The sequence below is a fragment of the Mauremys reevesii genome, linkage group 10, assembly GCF_016161935.1.
Source record: "Mauremys reevesii isolate NIE-2019 linkage group 10, ASM1616193v1, whole genome shotgun sequence".
In the NCBI taxonomy this organism is placed as follows: Eukaryota; Metazoa; Chordata; order Testudines; family Geoemydidae; genus Mauremys; species Mauremys reevesii.
The window spans coordinates 77,683,366-77,707,308 of NC_052632.1; the positions used below are offsets into that span (position 1 = coordinate 77,683,366).

At 48.0% G+C, this 23,943-nt stretch overlaps 1 protein-coding gene across 13 annotated transcripts in view; it reads left to right on the top strand.

The window, feature by feature from the left end:
- The window catches only part of LOC120372884 (myosin phosphatase Rho interacting protein), a 172,631-nt gene that overhangs the window by 105,438 nt on the left and 43,250 nt on the right, over positions 1–23,943 (top strand). For 5 of the 13 annotated variants that reach the window (XM_039490370.1, XM_039490371.1, XM_039490369.1 and 2 more), the window contains exons 6-11: positions 931–1,141; positions 4,654–4,813; positions 4,901–5,170; positions 18,284–18,425; positions 19,088–19,204; positions 20,796–20,846. In XM_039490370.1, coding sequence (XP_039346304.1) covers positions 931–1,141; positions 4,654–4,813; positions 4,901–5,170; positions 18,284–18,425; positions 19,088–19,204; positions 20,796–20,846 — 951 coding nt within the window. Of the gene's footprint in view, positions 1–930; positions 1,142–4,653; positions 5,171–18,283; positions 18,426–19,087; positions 19,205–20,795; positions 20,847–23,943 lie in introns of all 13 variants that reach the window. The other 8 variants (XM_039490367.1, XM_039490368.1, XM_039490366.1 and 5 more) reach the window with 3 other exon arrangements.

Here is a 23,943-nt window from a genome sequence, read left to right on the forward strand (position 1 = left end):
TGATATTCTATGATGTAAGTGTTTATAACTCCTATTGGTCTGTACTGAGGTGATTCCGTGGCAAGTGATAGCACTGGCCTTTCACAAGCATTCTTGTCCTTGACGGGTCAAAATGAAGTGAGTTTGCTAGGTCTCAGTAGCCCCTCAAGGAAGCTGATCCCCACAGATTAGAATCTATTTCAGCGTGATCTTTCTCTATCTCAAATGTGTGTACTGTGCTCATTGGTCTGGTGACAGCATGCCTCAGACGCACCAGACCTACAGCACGCCTACTTGGGAAAGGACCAGCAGCAGGCATCACAGTCAGGGCTGGCGGTTATTGGCTGAGCTGTAGGGCTTGGTTAATCCATGGTTTCATGAGCGCAAACTTTACACAGACGAATAGTTAAAAGCGCTGGTATTGTGCTGCGTCCTGTCTGCCGAGCTGGGAGGGGCAGTTCCTACTGGAAAACAAAGCACAGCAAAGCAAAGAGGCCCCTACCATGTATATCTGCTTCTTCTCAGGGTCAGTAGACTTCCTTCATTTGTGAGCTTACCTTTGCTCTGGTTCTTTCTCCAGCTGGACAGAGAGGGAGATGTGGGCTATTTTTGGATCCCTCCCTCAGGAGAGCATATTAAAGACGTTTCCTTTTTCTTTGTAAGAGCAGTGCTTAACCACCTTGCTTAAGGAAGTCCTGAATTAGCCTGTCCCACTTGGGAGAAGCACTTAGACCTGCCAACATTTGAAATGTATAAATCAGATCATTCAGGGAAGGGAAATACACACACCCCTTTGTAAGTGCATTGAAATGCCATGTGGCCTAAGAGCTTGGGGTAATGTGGTCCATGTGTCTCCAGATAAGGACCTACCTGCTATGGTAAGTCGGGATGACTGGTGCTAGGATTTAGAGAATGTGCAGTGATACCCAGTGTCTTTCCTGTTCTCTTTAGGAACCTGGCCCCGCTAAGATGGCTGTGACCAGTAGCAACATTCCTAATGCAGAGAAGGTCCCCACTACCAAGTCCACACTCTGGCAAGAAGAAATGAGGGGCAAAGATCAACCAGATGGGAGCAGTAGCATCAGCCCAGCCCAGAGCCCCATGCAGAGCCAGGCCATGCCTGCCAGTTCCTTGAAGGAACCTGTGTTGGAAAGCAAAGAAGGTAAGGACCAGAGGGACGCTGGCACTGGTTCCTGTTCTCCTCTATCTTGGCAGCATTCGATACCTGATTGGGGGGAGCTTTCTTTTTCACCCTGAGGTTGTGCTGTGTAGTGACTGGAGCAGAGCCTGGGAGATGAGACTCTTACGGCTTGATGCTCAGAAACTGCTGAGCACTTGCAACTTCAGGAAGTCCATGGGAGCAGTGAGCCATGTCACTTCCTGGCTCTGCCACTGCCCCAATAGATTATGTTGGTCAAATCCCCCCAAACACTTCTGTGCGGCAACTTACCTCTCTGAAAAGTGGATCTAATACCTTACCTACCTCACAGGGATGTTGTGAAGCCTACTGTTTGTAAAGTGCTTTGATATCCTCTGATGGAAGGTGCTTTCAAAGTGCAAAATGCTATTATTAATGGCCGATTAACCCCAAGTTGTTACTAGGATTGGAAGGGTTTCCTGCAGCAGTTTGGTTTTATTACATAGCTGTCTTGACTGGAGTGGTGTGGCTCTCTTAACGGGACCTAGTCAAAAAGTTTGGTCTAAACTTGCCTTTATTTAAAAATGTGAATAGAAATGGTTTCTTGTCTTTGTGTATTATTATTTAATTTTTTTTTTCTTTTTAAACAAATGTAATGGTTCCCCTACTGGTTTGGAAACCCAACTACCTGTTAGTACTTAAGATCCCACAACTGCCATAGAGAAACAGAAGGAAACTGCCCTGCTGATGAAGGTGATGATATTTCCATTGAGGCAGTGCCTGGGTAGGCACAGTCATGGACTATGGCTGATTTCATTGTCCTGAACTGAATGAAGTGCAAAATAAGAAGAAACTGACATCAGTGGTGAAAAGAAAACTAGATTCCCCTCCTATCCTGCTCTCTCTTCCCCTCACCCCCTTTCAATACTTTAATCCGGTGGGAATGGCTCAGGCCCGTGTCAGACTACAAAGATCTGAACACTTACACTTGCGGTACCTGGGGTGGGGTTGTGGGGTGGGGAAGGGGAATAATTGTGAATAATGGGATGAAATTAAGAAAGGGGAAAATCTGGATAAAGTACTGGAAGGCAGAGGCAAGGAGCAGAACGGGATGACCTCACAGGTCTTTTCCACCTCTAATGGGTGCAATTCCAAGGCAAGGAAATTTCCTTTGGAATAAATGAGCTTTTGAATATTGATCATCCCCCTTTATATTATCCACAGAGTGATTCCCAAACTTTTCACTAAGGCAGCCCACCAACTGCATTTTGTCTTAATTTTTGCAACACACCCAGGGTCCTAATGCATGGGGAGCAGGGAAGCAAAATCAGAGGCCAGCTTCCTTTGCTGCCACCCTTCTCCTCGCCCCACAAATGGGGCACGGACCACCCACAGCAGCCCTCTCAACCCAGTTCCATGGGACAGGAGCACTTGCTGCAGGATGAGTAAGGGGTGGGCTCACTATCCAAACACTTCCTCACCCCCCGGTGGTCTCCCCTCTGGACTGGGCCCGTGACCTATCACAGCTTTCCAGGTGGTTGCAGCGTACCCTTTGGGAAATAACGCCCTAATGGATACAGAGAGGCACTTACCTACAGTTGGTCCTATTTTATTGCCAAGCACTGAGGCGCTGCTTCCTCCTCCCAACCCTATATCAGGGCAGCTGTTTACATTTTGTCTCCTCTGATTAGTCCATGGAAGCCTCTGGAGTCTGCTGTATTGTTCGAAATGAAACAATAGAGGCCTGGGCCTTCTTCCTGCTTTGTGTTACGTGTTCCCCTTGGATAAATCGGGGGTGGAGGGGAAAGCTGAGTTTGTTGCATGTTCTGAGTGGCTAGTTAAAACGATTGCTTTCCTCCGTGCTCTCTTGGGATTAGCTAATGGAAGAAGACTGCTCCCTTTGCGTCTCTCTGATTTAGCTGGTGTCAGCAAAGCCCTGGTTTTGATGAATCAATAGGCTTTTGCCCTTGACACCTTGGGATGTGGCCATGGGCAGAGGTGTGTGTGTGTGTGTGTGTGTGTGTGTGTGTGTGTGTGTGTGTGTGTGTGTGTGTGTGACCTCCACAGATGCTGCTTTTCGGTCACTCGTTTTTTGGTTGGAGAAAACAAAATAACTTACCATCCAGCTTATGATCTTCAGAATGGATGGGAAAGTCACTGCTGGATGTATACCTTTCTGCTGCTGCCTCCCCTTCTTCCCTGCACGCGTATGTGTATACATTTACACTTCCCTACCTACCTACCAACCAGCCAGCAGGTCAAGTCTGCCTGGAACAAAATGATTTTCTCCACATTCCAAACTTACATATGGAGAATCTTCTAGAGGCCGACAATTCAGGAAGTTCAGTGCTGATTAGATGCAATTTTGGCCCTTGAAAACAAATGCTCGTGCACAATTTTGTGGTGGTGTGAATGCAAAACGGGAATTGTTCCTTGTGCCCTCTGTAGCAAGAGCAGTGTGAAGGGACTCCTCTTTCCTTAATGCCTTTGTCTGTGCTGGCATGGAGGCTGGTGGTCACTAACTCACTCTGGTGCATACAGCTGTTTTTCATCTCACTCAAATGGAAGGCCTGACGCCTGACTTGCAATGAGGCCTCAATGCTCTCCTAGCTCCCCATTTTTTCTGGGAGGAAGAAATGAAGAGCTGCTGATGGAGCCATGCTTCCTCCAGCTATTAACACACCTTCCACTCTCTTGTTCCCTTCCCCTGACCCTCTTGCTTTACTGGAATCAGACACCATCAGAGTTGATTTTACTTGTGATTAGGCAATGCATTGGTGTTTGCTGGCTGAACCTCTGAGCTTCCTCCTAATATATACAGGTAGCACTTGTTGAGAAGCCTCCTCTTTATGTCTTAACAAAGCACCCGCTCTTCCCTGTTGTTGTGTCTCTCCTCCCAGACTCTGTGGAGACAGAGTGGGTCAGATCATTGCGTGCTTGGACTCAGAGAAATAAGGGGAGACCTTATTGGGCCTTCTGCAGTATGGCTGCTCCCGACCAGATGTGAGAAGCTGGCTGGGCACCTGATGGCATTCTGCTAGCTCCATTCCTCCTGTTGTCATTGTCCAGCTTTTCCCTCTGTAAATAAGTCAAAAGCACCCATCCCACCCTATGTCTGTTGGTGCTTTGCATGTGGCACATATAGCAGGCTGCTCAGTAATCCAAGTGCAAAATGCTGATGATTGGTGGGTCCTAGTCCACCTCCTAGCAGATCAATCTCCACATCACAAAAACCCTGTTCTTATCATCACCCTTTCTGGCAGTTCTGGGCACAGAAGCCAAAGATGCAATGGATCCTGAAACTGAACTTACGGTTTCCCTCCAGAGGTGGGTCTTCCAGGTCAGGTTTGGGCCTGGGTCCATAGGCACTGTAATGCTGGAAACCGTATGCACATGTTTCCTGTTCTGTGGAGGCAAGGCAGTTTGTGTTTAAAATCTTCTTTTATACAAATGGAGGGGAGGCAAAATCAGGTTTGGAACCAAGCATAGTAACCTCCACCCAACTCCTTCCCCTTGTTTTCTGTTCCGTTTCTTAGATGAGAGCTCCATGAATGGCGACAGGATAGACTGTGGGCGGAAGGCACGTGTTGAGAGCGGTTACTTTTCCTTGGAGAAGACCAAGCAAGACTCGAAGTTAGAAGAGCAGCAGCTGCCACCTCCACCATCCCCTCCCAGCCCCAGCACCCCGAACAACAGGTACAGTTATCCCAAATCACCCTCCCAGGAGCACAGCCACCCCTTTCCTTCCCCAGGTACCAGCTCAAACAACCGAATGGTTTCCAGCTTCTCACTGAACTCCCTGGATTCAAAGAGTACTTACCCCACGTGCAAGGACTCCAGCTGCAGAGACGGGGGAAGGGGAGCAGAAAGAACGGACCTCTCCCTTTCCTTCAAAGCCAGTCGGCAGTACGCCACCCTGGCCGATGTTCCCAAGGCCATTAGGATCAGTAACCGAGAGGCCTTCCAGGTGGAGAGGAAACGGCTGGAGCAGAGGACCCGGGCCCGCAGCCCTGGAAGGGAAGAGGTGGCCCGGCTCTTTGGCAACGAGAGAAGGTAAGGGACCAGTGACTGTTCTGTTTCTTAACTTGTTTGACCATGACCACATGGTGGTGGTTGCTCTGTTAGTAAAGCAGTGGCTGCTGGGACTGACATGTCCCTTCATAGCCCATTGTAGAGGAAATGCTTTATTTGGACAATTAAAGGTATACAAAACTAGGTTTAACTGGTGATCGTCTCTCCTCCTTTGAATCTATTAAATGGACTGGGAGGGAATCCTGATAGAGCCATGCCACTTTTTATGGATCCAATGGCATGGGTCATCCACCCTTAACAGCTCTCTCTTGTTGCCCATCCCCAGCCAAAGGTATTTAAGTGAACTCCCAGCTGCCCAAAACCAGTGCAGAGAGATCCCTCAAATTTGTACCGGGCTGTCTTTCTGAGTCTCCATTATTTTCCAGACTCCCCTTCACTCTAACTTTATATACAGGTCATTCCTGTAGCCACTGGAAGTGCTCCTGAAGTGAGCATAGCTAGGACATCCACTCCATGTTAACCAGCAAAGGATGTGATCCCCACCAGTGCCAGTGTGTGTTAGCACAGGTCACCGATGCTTCTCGGCTGATCCTTCTCTTGGAGTAGTAGGCTGGACCTTCCTCCAGTAAGCTGCCATGTGTTGCTCTGTAGTACCTCCCTTCTCCTTCTCCACCCTAGCTCAAGTGCATGGTGGCAGCTGGCACCGTTAATTAGGGTATTTCTATAAACTGTGTTGGGGCCATGTGTGTTATGCAATGGTCTGATGAGCTAAGAGAGGTTTCAAAGTGTCAGTGTTAATCTTGGAGAGGGGAGTTGGCTGCCACTGATGCAGAACTGAGTGGGTGGAAAAACAGCTTAGTGGAGAAGGCTTTGTGTCCAGTGCACACACTCATTTTTTCTGGGTTTAAGGAGGCCCAGTGGGGAGGGAGGGTAGATTTAACTTGTCCTGAAAAAGCCTCATTTATGTGATGACTGTAAAGTAAGCCATGAGACAAGGGCACTGGGCTAGAGGGCTGATTGTTGGTCTGATTTGCTTGCACTTGGGTTCCTGCAGGCATGTTCGCTCCAGCATGATGTCACCAAGCACTTGTGGTTTGCTTTTCACATCCCCTGGAGGACTGTTTTCACGCTGGCCCACAATTAGGGCAGGCATGAAGCTGCACTGCAAAGCACAGCAGCTGCTATTGCACAAGCAACACCGCTTTGCACTCGTGTTTGTTCCACTTCATTTAAATTTGCAGCTGAACCGTACGTGTGTCTAACCTGTACTCACGCAAGCAGTGTGTAGCTTCGCTGCCTGGCTGCAATCTGGGGTGGAGGCCGGGACTCAGAGACAGCACTATCTTGGCTTTCTTCTCCCATCTGAGGATATAATCCTTTCTGTGTCTGGCAAAAAGGAGGCCGTGCTTGCCTCCTGGAGACCCCCTCCTGTTACACTGGGTGGAGAGAACAGTAATTCTTGGTTTGTGAATTGTAACATATTGGCTCAAGTGTGTGTGTGATCATGTCACCTGCTAGTGGTTGGCTTCTAGCAGCGGCTCTCAACCTTTCCAGACGACTGTACCCCTTTCAGGAGTCTGATTTGTCTTGCGTACCCCCAAGTTTCACTTCATTTAAAAACTACTTGCTTACAAAATCAGACATAAAACACAAACGTGTCACAGCCACACTAGTACTGCAAAACGTCTTATTTTCTCATTTTACCATATAATTATAAAATAAATTGATTGGAATATAAATACTATACTTACATTTCAGTTTATAGAGCAGTATAAACAAGTCAGTGTCTGTATGAAATTTTAGTTTGTAGTGACTTCGCTAGTGCTATTTGTGTAGCCTGTTGTAAAACTAGGCAAATAGCTAGATGATTTGATGTACCCTCTGGAAGACCTCAGCGTACCCCCAGAGGTACATGTACCCCTGGCTTACAGAATATTAAAAGGTCTTCTTCTACTGCCAGCTTAATAGTTCAGGTACTAGAGGCTTGTGTGTTCTTTTGGTGCTGAAACTCCTCTGAGTCCTAGCCCCAATGTGATGCCGTATAGCTGAAAGCAGTGATATACGTGCAACTCCTGGATTCAATAGCTTTTTAGAGTAGTTACTTCTGAACAGCTAGTAGTGCCAGTTGGGGCGCTGGTGTGCAAATGCGTGTCCAAGCTGGGGCACAGGGAGAGGGCATGGAATAGCTGATGAGGGAGACAGGCATACAGATAACAGATACCTGGGAGAAGGATCTCAGAGCTTCTGCTAGATATTGTCCTTTTTTATTTCATCCTTGCTGATTTTTGGTTGGTGGGGTGGGTTCCTCCCCCTCCCAGAGGCCACTGCACCCAGCCCCTTTGTTTCCTGGGCTCCTGAGGCTATTATACAGCAGCAGGCGATCGGATTTTATTTGCTGTGTCAACATTGGTGAAAACTCTCCTATGTTATGTCTAGTCGACTTACTGCCTTTAGTTGAAGCGACTTTGCTCTGCCTAGAGCGTGGGGGCAGATGAATGTCTCCTGTGCTTTTGCTTTTATTTATGTACTTTTAAAAAAACATGCTTTAATAAACTCCCATCAGCACAGTGGCAGTGACAAGGGTGGGTGTCTTTTGTTTGATTTCTGAGGCTGCTGGAAAAAGATTTAAAATAAACAAGGCTTTTTTGCATTGGCGCTCACCATAATTCAGGGGCTGGTGGGCTAATGTCCTGTCAAGCCAGTCTACAGTTTGTCATTACACAGATTGTAACAATAGCTCACTCAGAAGGGCTTTCTGTGATCAACCTTCCTCACACACCCCTCCCGACGTCCCTACAATTGTTTCCTTTTCCTCCTTGCCTGCAGTCAGGGCTGGAAGAGGGGTGGGGGGTGGAATTGTCAGCGCCAATGGAGAAGGGATTTGTTTGAGCAGTGATGAGGCAGCAGCTTTCCCTCCTCCCCTCTCCCTTTTATTTAAAGAAACATTCTCCAGTGGTGTAGGCCCCAAATCTTATGTGTTTAAAAAGTTTTACCGAACCTTCTATAAAGAGAAGCATCTTGCTGATGTGTGAAGAGGTGGGTTTTTGAGAGGGGGAGGGGAAGGTGATGGCACACTCTGACAGGGCAGTGTGGATTGATCTCTTTTCACCTGTGTGTGAAGTGGGCTATAAATAGAGTGAAACTGACAAGTTTCTAGTTTCACAGTTGTGGGGGGAAAAGTAAAATAAATATAAACAAACAGCATAAATGGTCATGGATGGGGAGTAGGTGTTTAAAACACTCCAAGCTTTAATGATCTAAGATGATGATAGTGACAGATAATTGTTCCAAACTATGGAACTTGACAGTTTCCTCCCCCGAAGATGGCAGATAAGTGCATGTGAGAATTAAAGGAGAGTGTTTCCCAAACTAGTTGTTAGGGTTAGTGATAATCTCTCCTGCTTTTGGGGGACAGAAAGGGAGCTGTTCCCTTCTCAACAGCATAGCCCTTCCTGGCCATGTGTAGGGCTGGGAACGGCCTTCTTCAGTCCTCCTTGGCCAGAAAGGTAGTGCTTGGGATAGAACAGGGGTGGCCAGCCTGAACCTGAGAAGGAGCCAGAATTTACCAATGTACGTTGCCAAAGAGCCACAGTAATACGTCAGCAGCCCCCCATCAGTCCCCCTCCCCCCTGGCAGCCCCGCTGATCAGCCCCTCCCCACACCTCCTGATCAGCTGTTTCATGGCATGCAGGAGGCTCTGGCAGGGAGGGGGAGGAGCCAGGGCATGGCAGGCTCAGGGGAGGGGGCGGGAAGGGGTGGAGTGGGGACAGGGCCTGTGGCAGAGCCAGGGGTTGAGCCGTGAGCACCCCTCCCCGAGCACATTGGAAAGTTGGCGCCTGTAGCTCCAGCCCTGGAGTCGGTGCCTGTACAAGGAGCCGCATATTCACTTCTGAAGAGCCGCAGGTGGCTCTGGAGCCAGAGGTTGGCCACCCCTGGGATAGAAGAAAGGGGTTCCAGGAGGGTCATGTGGGGAGGAATACAAGTGTAATCCATGGCTTTGAAGGAGAGTGCAGCCAGTTATAAATGAACTTCGTCCCAGCTGGAGATGATCTGGGTGGTGTGGGCAGGAGGGGTCACATTTTCCCTGAGCCAGGGAACCTGAGTGTTTCAAATGTTCAGGTGGACTTGGCTGGAGAGAGCTGGTTTAGCACTGGACTCAAGAATTAACATTTCCCAACTCTGCTTGGCTTGGCTGCTTTTTAATTTGATTTACTTAGTTTACATTTTATTAACATGTTTTTCTCTGCATTGAGTCTGTGCCATTTGAGGTTGAGCGCTTGTGAAACTTCACTTCTCAGACTGCAAGGGCCAGTTTTTCTTTAGGGCTTCAGCGCATTCTGAATGATCCTGTCCAGTAACTTTCTAACAGTTACTCCAGCTCTTTTTATGCTGGGAATTTACCTAGAATTATTCAACCCTCATGCAGACCCCAGTGAACTGCATCTCTTTGTCAAGCAATGAAACCAAATGAATTTGCTAATGTTCTGTCAGTATCCTCAGCTTCTCCCCCCCTTCTTCTACCTGTAGCGCCCCTCTCCACCTGGTTACCTCCTTTAATGCCAATCCGCGTACAGGTTTTGATGGACAGGTCTGGGTTCTTTTGGATCCCGCCACCCACTCAGCAGGGTGAATCTTCTTTCTTTTTTTTTTCTATGAAATTATTTGGCGGAGCCTCCACCCCCCTTGCTCCTTCCTGGCAGGGTCATCAGGGCAGCTTGGGCGGAAAATCCTAACTACAGAGTAATCCCCACGTACTTGCCAGATAGTTGGAGACTTCCAAGAAATCACACAAACAGATAAAAATATATTCAACACAATAATTATATTAAACAGGAGACAAATACAACATAACAGGGTGAAACACTATTTTTAGGGTCACTGGTGCCCACACTGAAAATACCCGTGACTTGATGTAGCAAACATAAACTTAGTGTCTCGTTGGTACACGTACTTTGCCTGATGACCTATAACCACAAAATTCTTCTCCGCAGTGGTTTAGCGGTGTGGCTGACTGGGTTCAGTACAGCCCAAAGGACTCACAAGTAGGAGGAGGTGGTAAATCCCTCCACAGGTGTAATATACAGCAAGTTATAAAATCCTCAAACCCGCACTCCCTGGCTTGAGGACACAGTTCAGGGAGTTGAGGGGGTCCCCGAAACAAATTCCCTGACTAACTAAAAGCTGGTGCACTCACAAACTCCATGAATGATCCTCAGGTTCGAAGATGACGCTGGATCCCTCAGTCACTGCAGAGGGGCTGCTGTCTGCTGGCAGGGATCCTCCTCAGGCAGGAATCAGGCTGCGTTGGTCCCAGGATTTCCCCTCTCCACAAAGGGGTGCAGGGCTCAAGGTGTAGGTTATACAACTAAACTAACATCCAAACTGTAGCCTCCTAGCCCAGCCTCCAGTCACACTCCGCAGGCAGCTTCCCTGGACTAGCAGGCAGAGCAGAGCTGACCATGTGGTGACGGGTCTCACTTAGGGAGCTGGAGGGCGAACTCAGCCTGGCTGGGGAAATTTTCCCAGCAAATGCTACAAATTGAGAATCATCTGTAGGGAAGGAAAAACCCAGCTGAGGGATCTGCTGTCAGGTCCCTAGAGGCCTGTTCTCGGGGAACCCTGCATGCAGGCCTGAGACTCACCAGCTCCCCACACAGCCAGTCCTGCCCTTTTCCTGGATGGCTCCAGACTGACTCCAACCTGGCTTCTCCCCTTTCCTGAACTCCCTGGGAGGGGCATCTCACTCCCTATTGGTTGCCAGGCAGACTCTGTTTGCCTTGGCTCCCCCTCCCTGAGCTGCCAGCAGACAGAGCCCCAGGAATATAGGTAATCTCCTTGGGGGTTACACACCTATCCTCTTCAAGGCTATAGCGACACTAGAGACCAGACAGCGGTACCGATGCAGCTGCGCTGCTGTAAGATCTCTTGTGTAGCCACTCTATGTCGACGGCCCCATCAACATCATTAAACCACCTCCAACGAGCACGGCCGCCTAGGGGCGGCAAGTGGGGCAATTTGCCCCGTGCCCCACAGGGGCCCTGGCCGAGAATCCCTTCCCTGGCTACTCACCCGGTGGCGGTCCAGGTCTTCGGCGGCACACCCTTCACTCGCTCTGGGTCTTCGGCGACGGGTCCTTCAGTGCTGCCGAAGACGCGGAGCGAGTGAAGAACCCGCCGCTGAAGACTCGGAGTGAGTGAAGGACCCGCTGCAGACTCGGAGCGCCGCCCAATAAGTACAAGTGCCGCAGCGGGTGGCGCCCTTTTTTATGTCTGCTTCCCCGCTTTGCCCCAGGCCCCCTGAATTCTCTGGGCGGCCCTGCCAACGAGCGGTGGTAGCTATGTCAGTATGTCACACCCCTCAACAACATAAGTGTTGCCGACATAAGTGGTAGTGTAGACATGGCCTAAATTATTGCATGAGGATTGGACCTCCAGACAGAAGAGAACTATACACTGATTTCCAGGAGCCCTAGTTAGGGGAGCCTCTCCTCTTAGTAGTCCTGTTTTAAAGACACTTCTTTTTTTTTAATTTTAAGAGCTCCTATATGAGTAATATAATCATAGTGAATGTTCAGGACTGTGTTTTAGAAGAATCCTATTGATTGTTTAGATCTAAATTTTAACCTCTGACCCATAGATGGGGTGGAATTAGGGATTCTGGAGGGGCTGCTGCACCCCTTGGCTTGAAGTGGTTTCCATCACATACAGGTTTTACAGTTTGGTTCAGTGGCTCTCCGCACTCCCACTATACAAATTGTTCCAGTACCCCTGCTCTGACCCCTTTACAATTTTCTGTGGGGGAGGGGGTCTGCCATATTCTAAATCTCTTCTTTATAAATATCTAAAGTGAACCCACCTTTCCTGAGAAACTTTCAACAACGCTATTTTGGTGTGTCTCACACATAATCAGTGTGTGAGTTCCCCCTGCTGGTGTGCAGTGATACATTTGGTGTTTAATGCTGTTTCTACATCTCTGCACAATCCAGCTCGCATTGCCAATGAACAAAGAGAAGAGGAAGTGAATCCAAGGCCCACAAGCTTGTTCCTTTAGCGCTGGAGACATAGTGAAATGGAAAGTATATGTGTACAACAGTCATTTGTCCCTGGTACAGGCGACAGCCTTGGTCTGAGTCAAGTGCATAGTGTGGGTTATGGCTTTTTGTTGTTCTACATTCCTTTAGCTGAGTTCTGGGTGGATTTGGTAGCGCTTCTACTCTGTGTTGTTGGAATAGGAGCCCTTGCAGAGATGCTGTGCGCACAGACACCTGAAAGGCTAGCTGAGCAATAAGTATAGTCCAAGTGTCCTCCCCGATTAGGCACAGGAATATGGGCATCTCTCTGGAAACCAGACACAGGAGTGACCGAGCACAAAAAGGGTTTCAAGACAATCGTAGGGAATAAGCCAGAGGTCCAATACACTGAAATGTTGTGTTATATGCAAGTCTTGTGTGTTACCTACCTCTCCCAATGAATCCTTCACCTTCAAACCCAGATCTCTGCTGGGTCAGACGGTAGAGATGTGCTAGCAGGCAGCCTCACCCAGTCCCCTCTGCCAGGTGCTGTGAGGCTCCATTCAGCTTGGGAGAGGGACTGGGCTTCCCATAAGATTTCATAACCCCTTTCCTCCTCCAGTTCTCCCCTCCCTGACCTGAGTTCTCTTAGCTGCCACAGAACCCTCAGGCCAACAGGCCCCTGACGATCCACCCGACACCCTCCTCGACGGCCACGGAACCCTCAGGCCCCGGGGGCGATCCGCCCGGCGCCCTCCTCGACGGCCACGGAACCCTCAGGCCCCGGGGGCGATCCGCCCGGCGCCCTCCTCGACGGCCACGGAACCCTCAGGCCCCGGGGGCGATCTGCCCGGCGCCCTCGGAACCCTCAGGCCCCGGGGCGATCCGCCCGGCGCCCTCCTCGACGGCCCCGGAACCCCAGGCCTGGGGTGTTCTGCCCACCCCCCCCCCCCCACTGCCACGGAGCCCTCAGGCCCAGGGAGCTCTGCCCGACACCTTCCCACCCCCCCCGGCCACTGAGCCCTCAGGCCCAGGGAGCTCTGCCCGACACCTTCCCCCCCCCCACTGCCACTGAGCCCTCAGGCCCAGGGAGCTCTGCCCGACACCTTCCGCCCACCCCCCCACCACCCCATGGAACCCGCAGACCTGGGGCATTCTGCCCAACACATCTCCTCAGCTGCCCCAGAGCCCTCGTGTCTTGGTGTTCCACCCAATGATGCCTGTTCCCTTTTCCCAGCTGGCACGGATTCTTCAGGCCTTGCTCTTCCACCCTCTGACAGCTCCCTGGACAACTTTTGTGTGATGGTTCCTAAGGTGTCTCCCCACAAATGACACATGCAGGCCATCACTCCCTACTCCCTCAAATACAGTCTGTTTTACAAGCTCTTTGGAAGCTATTTAACCAGCTGGAGAAAGGAAATGATCCTTACCCACATTGCCTCCTGAACTTCCTTATTTATTTCAGCCTCTGCCCTTACTGTCACCAAGCAAGGAGCCTAGAGAGGGAACTTGACTAGCTCCAGGTGGTAATATCTTAATTTATGCCTTGGATGAGGTGCTCCTGTAGGGGCTTGACTACAGATACAGGGTTTACGATGGGCAATTCTTGATATAGCAAAAATCTTACTGCCATCTAGTGAGAGAAGGATTAAAGGTAACTGGAGTTCAGATGTGATGACTAACCACACAAGCTCTGCTCCTTGGGTTACCACAGTATCCTCTGAAACTGTGATGTGGGCACTGCTTGTAGCTGGAAGTTTCATGTGGCATTCACTCCCTGTATAGTGTGTGTGTCCTAATGATAGCACATTCCCCTGCTACTCACAGTGCTGATCTCTGTGGAGCTTTGAGGCCCTCTGATTGGTGTTTCCCATGCTTGCTTATAACCTTCAGGGTTTTAAAGGAGATCCTTCTTACTGAGGCCTGGTCTACAGTACAGACTTAGGCTGACGTAAGGCACTTACGGTGATCTAATTATGTTAGTGTCCCCACTTCAGCCTTGCTCCCACCAATGTAAGTGCCCTACTACACTGACGTCATAACTCCAACCTTCACGAGAGGCGTAGGGCTTATGTCGGTGTATTTAGGGTGACGCAATGTCCCTGTAGACACAGTGGGTTACTTACATCATCTGTTGGCTGTCATTCTTTTCAATTTCATGGCTCCCTGCTGGAGTGTGAAATTGACAAGAAAGCCTGGCTCACAGCTCAGGCTGTCACCTGGGGATGGATTGGAGGCTCCCTGCTCCCAGCTGGGCTGCCAACTGGGCTCCCTGGCTGCACCAAGGGTCACGGCACCCTGCTGGGAACCTGATAGCTCCCAGGCTTCAAGCGCAGAGCAGGGAGCCGAAAGCCCAGGGGGTCAGCCTGGCTCCTGGTGGGAAGCTGCACATGGAGCTGAGAGCTCAGGCTCTCGGTCCCCCACAGTGCCCCTCTTAAGTCAGTGGAAGCGCTCCTGGTGAGAATGCACACCACTGGCAGTAGTGTGGACATGAACCACCACAGTAAGTTGTAAGTTGACCAAATATAGGTCAGCTTAAGTTTGTAGTGTAGACATGCCCCGTGTCCTAAATTCTACCCTCCTCTGACAGGAATTGGGACCTGCTATGGAATCATAGTTAGATGTTTGCTGAAATATTTCTCCCTCTTTTCAATAAATCACAGAGCTGCCCTGAAATTGCAGACATATTGTACTGATGGATTTCTCTCAAACACCTTCTCTGTGTCTTTGAGTCTTAGAAGTGGGTGTCGTCCCCCTGCAACCCCAATGCATACACCTTTGCTTTGTAAACAGAGGTTACTCACTCCTTCCTTTCATTTTATTTATTTTTTTCTTTGTAACAATCCTCTAATGTTGTGCATCCCTTGGGGTAATTCCCTTTCCTATCTCTCTGAAGCACTCTCACAATCTCTTTTGCAGTTAAATAATAAATGCATACAACAGAACTCTTCCCCATTAAAGAAAATCATTTTAATTACAGATTTTATTGTCAGCCTTTGTAGCGCCCCCTTTACTTTCACTTTAACTCAATTCTGCAGCTTGTGTTCAGTGACCTGGAGCAGATTAATAGCTTGCATGGAGGATGAGCTGCCTAGGACTAGTTTAAGAGTTGAGAGAGTACTGAATGACACCATCTCTCTTTAAATACTTCATACCTTCTTTGAAGTTTGGAGCCGATGTTTGTAGGGGCCGGTTCTCTTTCAGGTGCCCATGTGTAGCTGTCATCAGCATGGGATGAACAGAGAATGGATTAATCTCAGCTCTTTTACATGCTCACCATGTCTTTGTCAGCCACAGCAATACCTGTCTTGAAATGTTTAACCAATGGAGGGAATAATCTAATGATAACACTGGGTGCTGTGATTTGGTTGCTATGATTTCCCCCCCTCTCGCCCTTTTTTGGTAATGAATTCTTGGGATGATTTTGCTTTTATTTATTTATATAGAGATATAGAGATATATTTCCTCTTCTGTTCATTCATTTTCCAGCCTTGTTTTCTTCCAGGTCTTGTTGCTCTCCACCTTCTCCTCCTGTGTTGCTGTGTGACGTGTCCTTTACTCCGCCTGCTTCGCTACCATCTCATCTCAATCTCAAGCCGTAGACAACTCGATGGTGCAGCCCCTTTCATGAGAAATCAACCTGCTTTTGATTTTGGTTTTTTCGGTTTTGTTTTTAATTTTCTTCAGAACTTCACCTGAAAGGGAAGAGACAGTGTTAATTCCTGGGTCTCTTATTCCATGCTAAACCGAGTCCGAGAGAGAAGGCTGGGCTGGTGAAAGGGGCACTGTTGGGTTAAAAATCATGTATGCAAAGAAATTCCCCTTACCTGTTTTACTAAAGACTTAGGCCCCAATCCTGCAGGCTGCATTGTAGGAGTGTACCTCTGGGGCTTTAATTGGTCTCTACAAGGGCGCAGGGTTCCATCCTGCAGCTTTCAGGATTGGGGCCTTAGATGGTTAAAATGGAGTGAGCTATTTCTAAAATCTGATTGATTTAAAGGATCAGACTGTCCTTACTGATGTTGTCTACGTTTTGCACTTTCTTTATCTTTTCCAGTGAATGCAGACCTAGTAAATTCTTGTTTCTAGTTGATTTCACTGTCTGGGTCTTATGGTCTAGTTCTGTGCTGCATTGTTTGGATTGCAAACACAGCAAGAGAATGTTTATGTTCAAGCCATATTTTACTTTATGAAATTTGATTAAAAACTTGTAAAACCCTAACTGACCTCACAATTTCCCTTTTAAGAGAAGAATCGAAAATAATTGTTGGTAACTAAACAACTTGTTTCTCCTGAATTGGCTGCTGTTTGATGATGCGTGCGTTTGTTTTTTAATACGTGTGTTGCAGATGAACATGAGCTAAACTCAGATTCAAACGCTCCTAAGATTTGTGATTAAGAATTTAAGCCCAATTTGGATCCAGATATTTTGACAAGGGCCCCATCTTTCCAGTACATTGAACTTTTAGCAGGGTTCAAAATCAAGGTCCAAATTTTGTAGCTTGGGCTCCTCTGTTGCATAGGCTAGTGATGGGTGAATCTCTAAAAAGGTTCCTAGGCTCAGATAAAAGCCCAGAGGTTGATCCTTATCTGTACCTCTTGGCTGGGCAAAATTGTTCTAAAAAATCTCTCATTACCAGGCCTCTTTGAGAATTACAGTAGTTCCTGTTATGGGGTCGGGCAGAATAGCCTTTCATGACATACTAGAGTGCTTCTGATCCCAGCTACAAAAGTGGGCAGTTTTTCCAGTCTAAGAAGGCTTGTGGTTTGGGCTTAGGAAGATATTTTGTGTTGGTTCCTTGCTCATCCCTTATATAGATAGATAGATATTGACCAATCACCAACTGCAGTACTAAGCAGCAGGGCCTCTCATACAAGACACTGGTCACCCCTTGCTCTAATAGCAGCCTATTAGAGCAAGGGGTGACCAGTGTCTTGTATGAGAGGCCCTGCTGCTTAGTACTGCAGTTGGTGATTGGTCGGTGCTGCAGCAAATAACCTCCTTCCATACAGGATATGCAGAGTGATTTAGACAAAGAGGAAGCCACACCGTTTTGAAATGACAAGTGTGCCATGTTACTGCAGTACTAGCTTTTGATGTTTGTAGACAAGGACAGGAGCAGCACTCTGATGACCAATGCACTAATCCTACAAAAGTGTACACATGCACTTAATTTATGCATTGTGAATAGTCCTACTAAAAGTCTGTGATTACTCACAGGGCATAGCATTAAGCATGTGGGTGACTCTTTGCAGGGTCAGGGCCCTACTGTTTATATTGGGGCTACCAGAACCTATCCTTTTTCCTTTGCACTCTGAAAATGTTCCTCTCTACATCTGTAAACATTCTCAGTACAACGCTGTTCTACTTGTTGGTTCGTTACAGAATTGGAGAGTGAAGGGCCGAACACAGAACCAAAGATGCTGAATAGTCTTTGTGGTGCTGAAACGATTGGAGAAGGCTCATTGGGAAAAAGTTATTGCTGGTTTAGAAAATGTTTTTAATTTTGAAAACAATATTCTGGGGCAAGGAATGCGTGAATTGGGGAGGAGATCGTTGAGACCCTGTTGCATTAAATCATGTGCAAATAGAAGGGGGTAGAGAAGAAGGCAAACAGACCCTACTAATAATATTAAAAATAACTGTGTATGGAGGTGGAACATACTCGGAGCTCAGAAGCTGTGAAAGGTCAGACTGTCCATATGAAATCTGCTACCTCTGGCTGAGTGTGTACCAGAGACCAGAAGAGCACCTTTTCTGTAGTACATGACCAGCAAAGAGTTCACCTTGACACAAGCAGTTAGTTCTCCTTGGCTGGAAGTCAAGCATTCTGTAATCTTTTCTTATGGCTTCAGAGCCTGCAGGTAAAGTCCCGCCTGTCTAGTTGAGACCTGTTCTTTGTCCTGAATCCCCCATGTTTTGCAGCATGCAGGGGGAACTTGAACAAAAAGGCATGAATGCACAGGCACCAAGAGGAACAGTTTTGCAGAGTTCTGTAGAATGTAACCCTTGTTGCCGCTTCCCTGGGAGAGCCTCTTGCTATATAGTATTCTGTAGTGACTCACAAAACAATCGCTGCTTTTGCGTTAAACAGGCACCGGTTTCCTCTCTCTCTATGTTCCAGGCGGTCCCAGGTAATTGAAAAATTTGAGGCATTAGATATAGAGAATGCAGAGCATATGGAAACCAATGCGTCCGCAGGCCCCTCTCTTTCCAGCGAGACACGTCAGGGCAGGAGCGAGAAGCGGGTTTTCCCCAGGAAACGGGTAAGCCTTTTGTTTCTCTCTGAGGTAGGATGAAGGCACCTGCCTATATTCTTGGAGTATGTAGTGTTGGCTGGCAGCTCATATTTAGTGCTCTCCCTAGCACAGCTAGGATTGTCCTTGGCTGCAGGTCCTCACTGGCAAATCTCTGTGCGTGGAGCACAGAATCTAGAGGTTTTGGGAAAGGGGGTGCATGTACCACAGTGGGCGGGCCTCGAGCACGAGTGAGCAGTGCAGATTGGCCACTCACTGCCCAGTCTCCTTGCTTTGCTGGTGGGATCAGAGCAGAAGACAAATCACCTTTTTCTCTCTCTCTCTCCTTCCCTCTGGGAAAGGAAAGGGAGGCATCAGATCTGGCATGGAAAAAACACAGCAGATGACATGAAATATTAATAAAAAGAAATTAATTAATAGAAGTATGTGATCTTGAAAATCCTGTAGCCTAAAGTGAGTTTAGATGTACTGGCGCCAGTCTAATGCCTCGGACTCTGTGTCCAGAAGAGCCATGTGCTTCTAGAAGCACATGAAGAAAACTATGGTGTGAGCTCATTAATTTTACTTGTGGAGTCTAAGCAATGTACACCACTGGGTCTTTGACGTTGTGAGAGATGGAAGTTGCTGTTTTGGGTTGATGTTGTGGTAATCTGGGCTAATTCTGTTTTCAGGACTTCACCTCTGAAACTGCAGCAGTAGGAGCCATCCTGGAAGTCTCTGCTTCCCCTTTATCTCCACACCGTAGAGCAAAATCACTGGATAGAAGATCCACTGAGTCCTCCATGACGGTGAGCCCAAGAGGTTTTTTCATTCAATACTGGCGTGTGGGAATGAAGGCATTGGCACGGTGTTCTTGGTGTGAATGGAAATGCTACGTCTCTTCCAGATGTTAGCCTTGTGAGAGCTCCTCTGCCATTGCTCTGAACCACCACGGTGGACTTGGGGCCAAATTCAGATTTGGTGTAAACAGCTCCAATTCCATTGACTTGAACCCAATCTGAATTTGGCCCGGAGGATGTTAGAAGCTAGACCTGGAAAAGAGAAATCCTGTAATTTTATCTAGGCCATCCCCCTGCCAGGGCAGTGGAGGGGCAGAGACCTGGAGGAGGGGTTCGTTTTCCTAAGAGCATTGAACAGATGCAAGAGCTGATTTGGGAACTGGCTCCTCATTTCCCTATTTGGCAAACAATTTTTCTGTGTAATAGTCAGTTACCTGAATGTTATGGTTTGCCATACGGGTGCCATGTGCTTAAGGTGACAAATTAACCCAACCATTACCAGAAAGGAACACTCCCTTCTTCTGTTTTCATATACTCTGTCATTCCCACCTGAGGTGGCTTACACTGCATCAGACCATTGCAGCAGGTTAATACAATTTCCTGGGTCCCATTCAGTGCTCCAGAATCAGATCAGTTGCAAGTTCACCACTCCCATGCAGTCAGATAACACCACTTCAGACTTGGTGTATTAAGAAAAATTAACAAATGAACACAGAAGTGTTCTTAAAAGCTTTACTTTGTGCATTTATGCAAAGTAGACATCAGTAGATGAAAGCTTGAGAGGAAAGTTTGGAAACTGAAATCCGTAGCTTCCTTCCACTTGCAACAACAATATTAAAGATGGACAGTAATACACAAAGCTTCCCCAGAAGTTCTATTCCTTCTGTTTTGCTGTGCAGTAACACAACCCCCTTATGTTTAAAGTAGCTTCACAGGCCTGCATTCCTTGAAAACAAAGGTCTTTATTTACCAACGGGAGTACAGCATAGTTTTAGAAATAATGATTTTTGCAACACAAAATTTGGTAAGGCTTTGTATTTCTCTGTGATTCAAATGCCAACCAGACTTGAACAAGGTTAGCAGAACAAAATGAGACAACTTCAAGCAGTGCTCTTCCCACCTACTCAGTGTTGTATGCTAGTGGGTGGTATAAATGTGCATGCTGCTCTGTGCATAAGACCCCTGACCCATTATAAATAAGTGCTACATGTTTGTCTGCAAACAGCTTTTGTTCGAGCTTTGTGTACAGACATGCACGCCCACCCAGCGCGTGCTCTCACACAAAGCATTGCATTTATAGATCAGTTTTTACCGTAGGATTTGTACATCTACAAAAACTCTTTATTTTGATACCGTTAGCACTGTTCCCAAGTTACTTAGTATTTGTGCAATTCAAGAAGCAAGTGTTTGTGTTAACCATTTAGTTAAGGCAAGGAATTGCGTAGTCCAATTAGCAGGATATGCACTGTTTTCTGCACCACTTATCCCTTTATTTTGCAACTCCTGCTGTTAAAGTAACAGAAGTTGAACAATTCTGTTACCAACTTCATTCACTCACTGGTTTATTTCCCCCCCTCTTTTATAACTTTGTGATTCCAAGTTTCCCCTGAAGACTTGGCTAGTCCTATGGGACTGGGACATTTATTATCAGGCAAGTCTTTCTTCTCAGACACAGGTTAAGGGTTGCATTCACTCACTTCACCTTTGTTGTCAGGGTTTCTTTGGTTTGTGGCAGATCATTCATGTGTGGAAGAAGCACTGGGGTCGAGTCACTTGGGTCCCTGTTAGGTCCATGTTCCGTCTGTCCCTTTGTCCCCCAGTCTGTGTGCATCCCTCTATTTGACCTGGTCATCATGGGCCTTCTGGTTCCACCAAGTTCCAGCATCCGTCTCGTCTCGAGCTCTGGCTCTCGTTCCTTGTACAAAGGCACTGATCCCCCCTCTCCACACGTCTGTGCGTGGCATGCAGCAAACACTGGGGTGCAGTGACGGATTTCCTTAAGGGTATGTCTACCCTGCAGCTGGGAGTGAGCTTCCTAGCCTGGGGAGACAGACGCACATTAGCGCTGCTCAAGCTGGCATGCTAAAATTTAGCAGCATTATGACACAGGCGGCCTCTCAGGCTAGCTGCCAGAATCAGCCCGCCCAACCCCCTGGGTGTGAGCTCGGGTGGCTGGCCTGAGCTGCTCTGCCCATGCCACAATACCCATGCTGGTATTTTTAACACAGCTTGAGCCAAGCTAGTGCTTGTCTGTTCCCTTGGGCTTGGAGGCTCATTCCCAGCTGATGGTTAAAGAGCTCTGTTGTCTTCTCTCGTTCTGGGTCAATGTTTCAATGAAACCCCTTCTTCTGCCTTGAGATATGGTTCTGTTACTGATGAGGCAACTTAACAGCATCTTCTTGCTACCGTGGCTTTTAAATCCTTAGCTTCACTAAGTTTAAAGTAAGACCTCTAGTAGACTTGGAAGGTTTGCTAAGCAGGGATCTTACCCTACTTTAATAGAAGATTCTTCCCTAGGGGTGTCATTTGCTATGGTGCAAGGGTGGGAGTGTCAGTTGCCGCCATCCCTAGCCCCAGACTTTTCATAGCTCTGTATGGTCCACCCAACACTGCCGGATATAATATCACACAGTGTTCTAGAGGCTGACAGAACTTTGCCCCTCCCAGAATTTTTCTGTAATGATGACCCTGCCCTTCCTTTACAGTTTTTTTCAGCAAGTAAGTATTCAGCCCTTGAAAGTCTGTAACATCTTCACTAGTTCTGCTTTCCTTTGCAAAATGCTTGGTTGGGAACAAATGAACGTGGATCCAAAATACAGTTTCGTTGTAGCAGTAGAGAGCTCTCTCCAGCTCTCCATGGGCGATCGTGAAGCTCTCCTCTCTAGTCTTTGCCTGCAGAGAGGCTGTGGCTCACTAGGACCATTGGTGGTCTGATCAGAACATCTTCTCTCACAAGGGAATCTGCTGTTTCATTAGCTTAACCAATCATACAATAAAGATGCTGCAGCTCACATAGCTTGGGGAGCTTGGTTTCTGGAAGCTCTGGATACTCAACACTGTCTCTTATCTGTGCCAAATCCATGCAGCATTCAAGGCTGCCTTTTCAGCTGGTATTATCTGTTAGGGTCCAGTGGGCGTATCCCACCTGGTCATGCTATTGCAAATGCAGGGTGGTCCTGGCTATTGGTGAATCCCTTTCCTGTCTCCTCCTTGGATTCTGTAGTGTTTCTGGAGCAATGTTCGGGTATTATTCCCCTGGCTTTTGTGATGCTGAACTGGGCACCCTTCCCCTTAAGGACACTCGCACTTGGGGGGCAAACTGGATTTAATAAATTTCTGTTTAGATTTCCTTTCCCCCGTGTTTACAGCTTCCTTTGCCATTGCCAATAGATTTGTGCTAGTTCATTTAAACCTGGCTTCTCCTTCTCTTCCTCCTCCTCCTCCACTCCCAGCTGCTCCTCTGACTTGATCCTGCTGTGAGGTTTCAAAGCCGCAATGCTTGGCATCCGTCACTTTCATGACAGCGGGTTGTGATGTCCTAAAAACAGGATTATATCTTGCCTGCAGGCTGAAGCTGAAGGAGGAGCTGATCAGCGAGGGAGGGAAAAGACTTCCTCCACCTACATTAATATGCAATAAACAGGATGCGAAATAAGAAACTTTCAGCTCATCCCTGTGTGGAAAAGTCCCTTCTTCAGAGTTAAAGGCTATTCTTTTAGCCACAGCCTACTGTTAAATCCACTTGTAAGGAAATCTGACCAGGGTTCCATATGGGGTTATGAGATGCTGGTACTCCCTTCGTGCAAACCTCTAGGGTATTTCACAGCCTCGTAAATAGGAACTCGGCCTTATGTTGATACGCACTGTACCACGTGATTGCCAGCTGCCAGCCATGCCGGGCAGAGGTTATAAATAGAGGCAGAGAAGCAGGGAGTGAGGGCAAGAAGGCTTTGTGGATGGGAGACTAATGAAGAGCCAGAAGGATAAGGTAGGCCCGGGCTTTCTGATTGTGCCAGCAGACTCCAGGGTTTGGTACCTAAGAGCTAATTGAGGGGGACAGGGCCCTTAGGACCTGCCTTGCTTTGGAGAAAAATCTCCTTCCCTGTCACATCAGCGAAAGCTGCGGAGTCATGGATGTCGCTCCCCAGGTCTCGTGTGCAATGTCTGGAGCTGAGCAATAATATGGCACTCTGGTATGCACGAGGGAGGCGATGCTCTGCCTCTCCCTGCTCCCATGGGGCATATCTGGGACCGCAGCTGGCACCACTTCGGTGTGAAACAATGGAGAAACCCAACAAGATGTTCTGGATAAATAGGCTGGACTCCATGTTGGCGGCATCTTCTCTCCCCTCATCCCCCCAGTCATCTTCCTGCTCCAGTTGCATAGACTAATCGTATGGGGTCTGGCCAGCGTGAAGCAAAAGCTGGATCTTGGGGGAGGAAGAGGAGGTGGAAGTGGAACCTCTTCAGCAGCTTTCTGCTGGCTGGGTGCGGCTGCTGTCGGGGAAACTTGTGCTTTGCTGAACCTCGCCCTTGCCCCCAATCTCTGCCTACCCAGCCAGTGCAAGGACTAGCACAGACACCTTCCCAACCCTCTTTTTACACTTAAATGGCAAAAGTCCAACAAATCCTTGAGCAGGAAGCACCTGGCTCCTGCTCTTCTAGCCACGGGGGCTGTTTCCTTGCTTAGGGGAACTTTAGAATCAGAGAAGATTAGGGTTGGAAGAGACCTCAGGAGGTCATCTAGT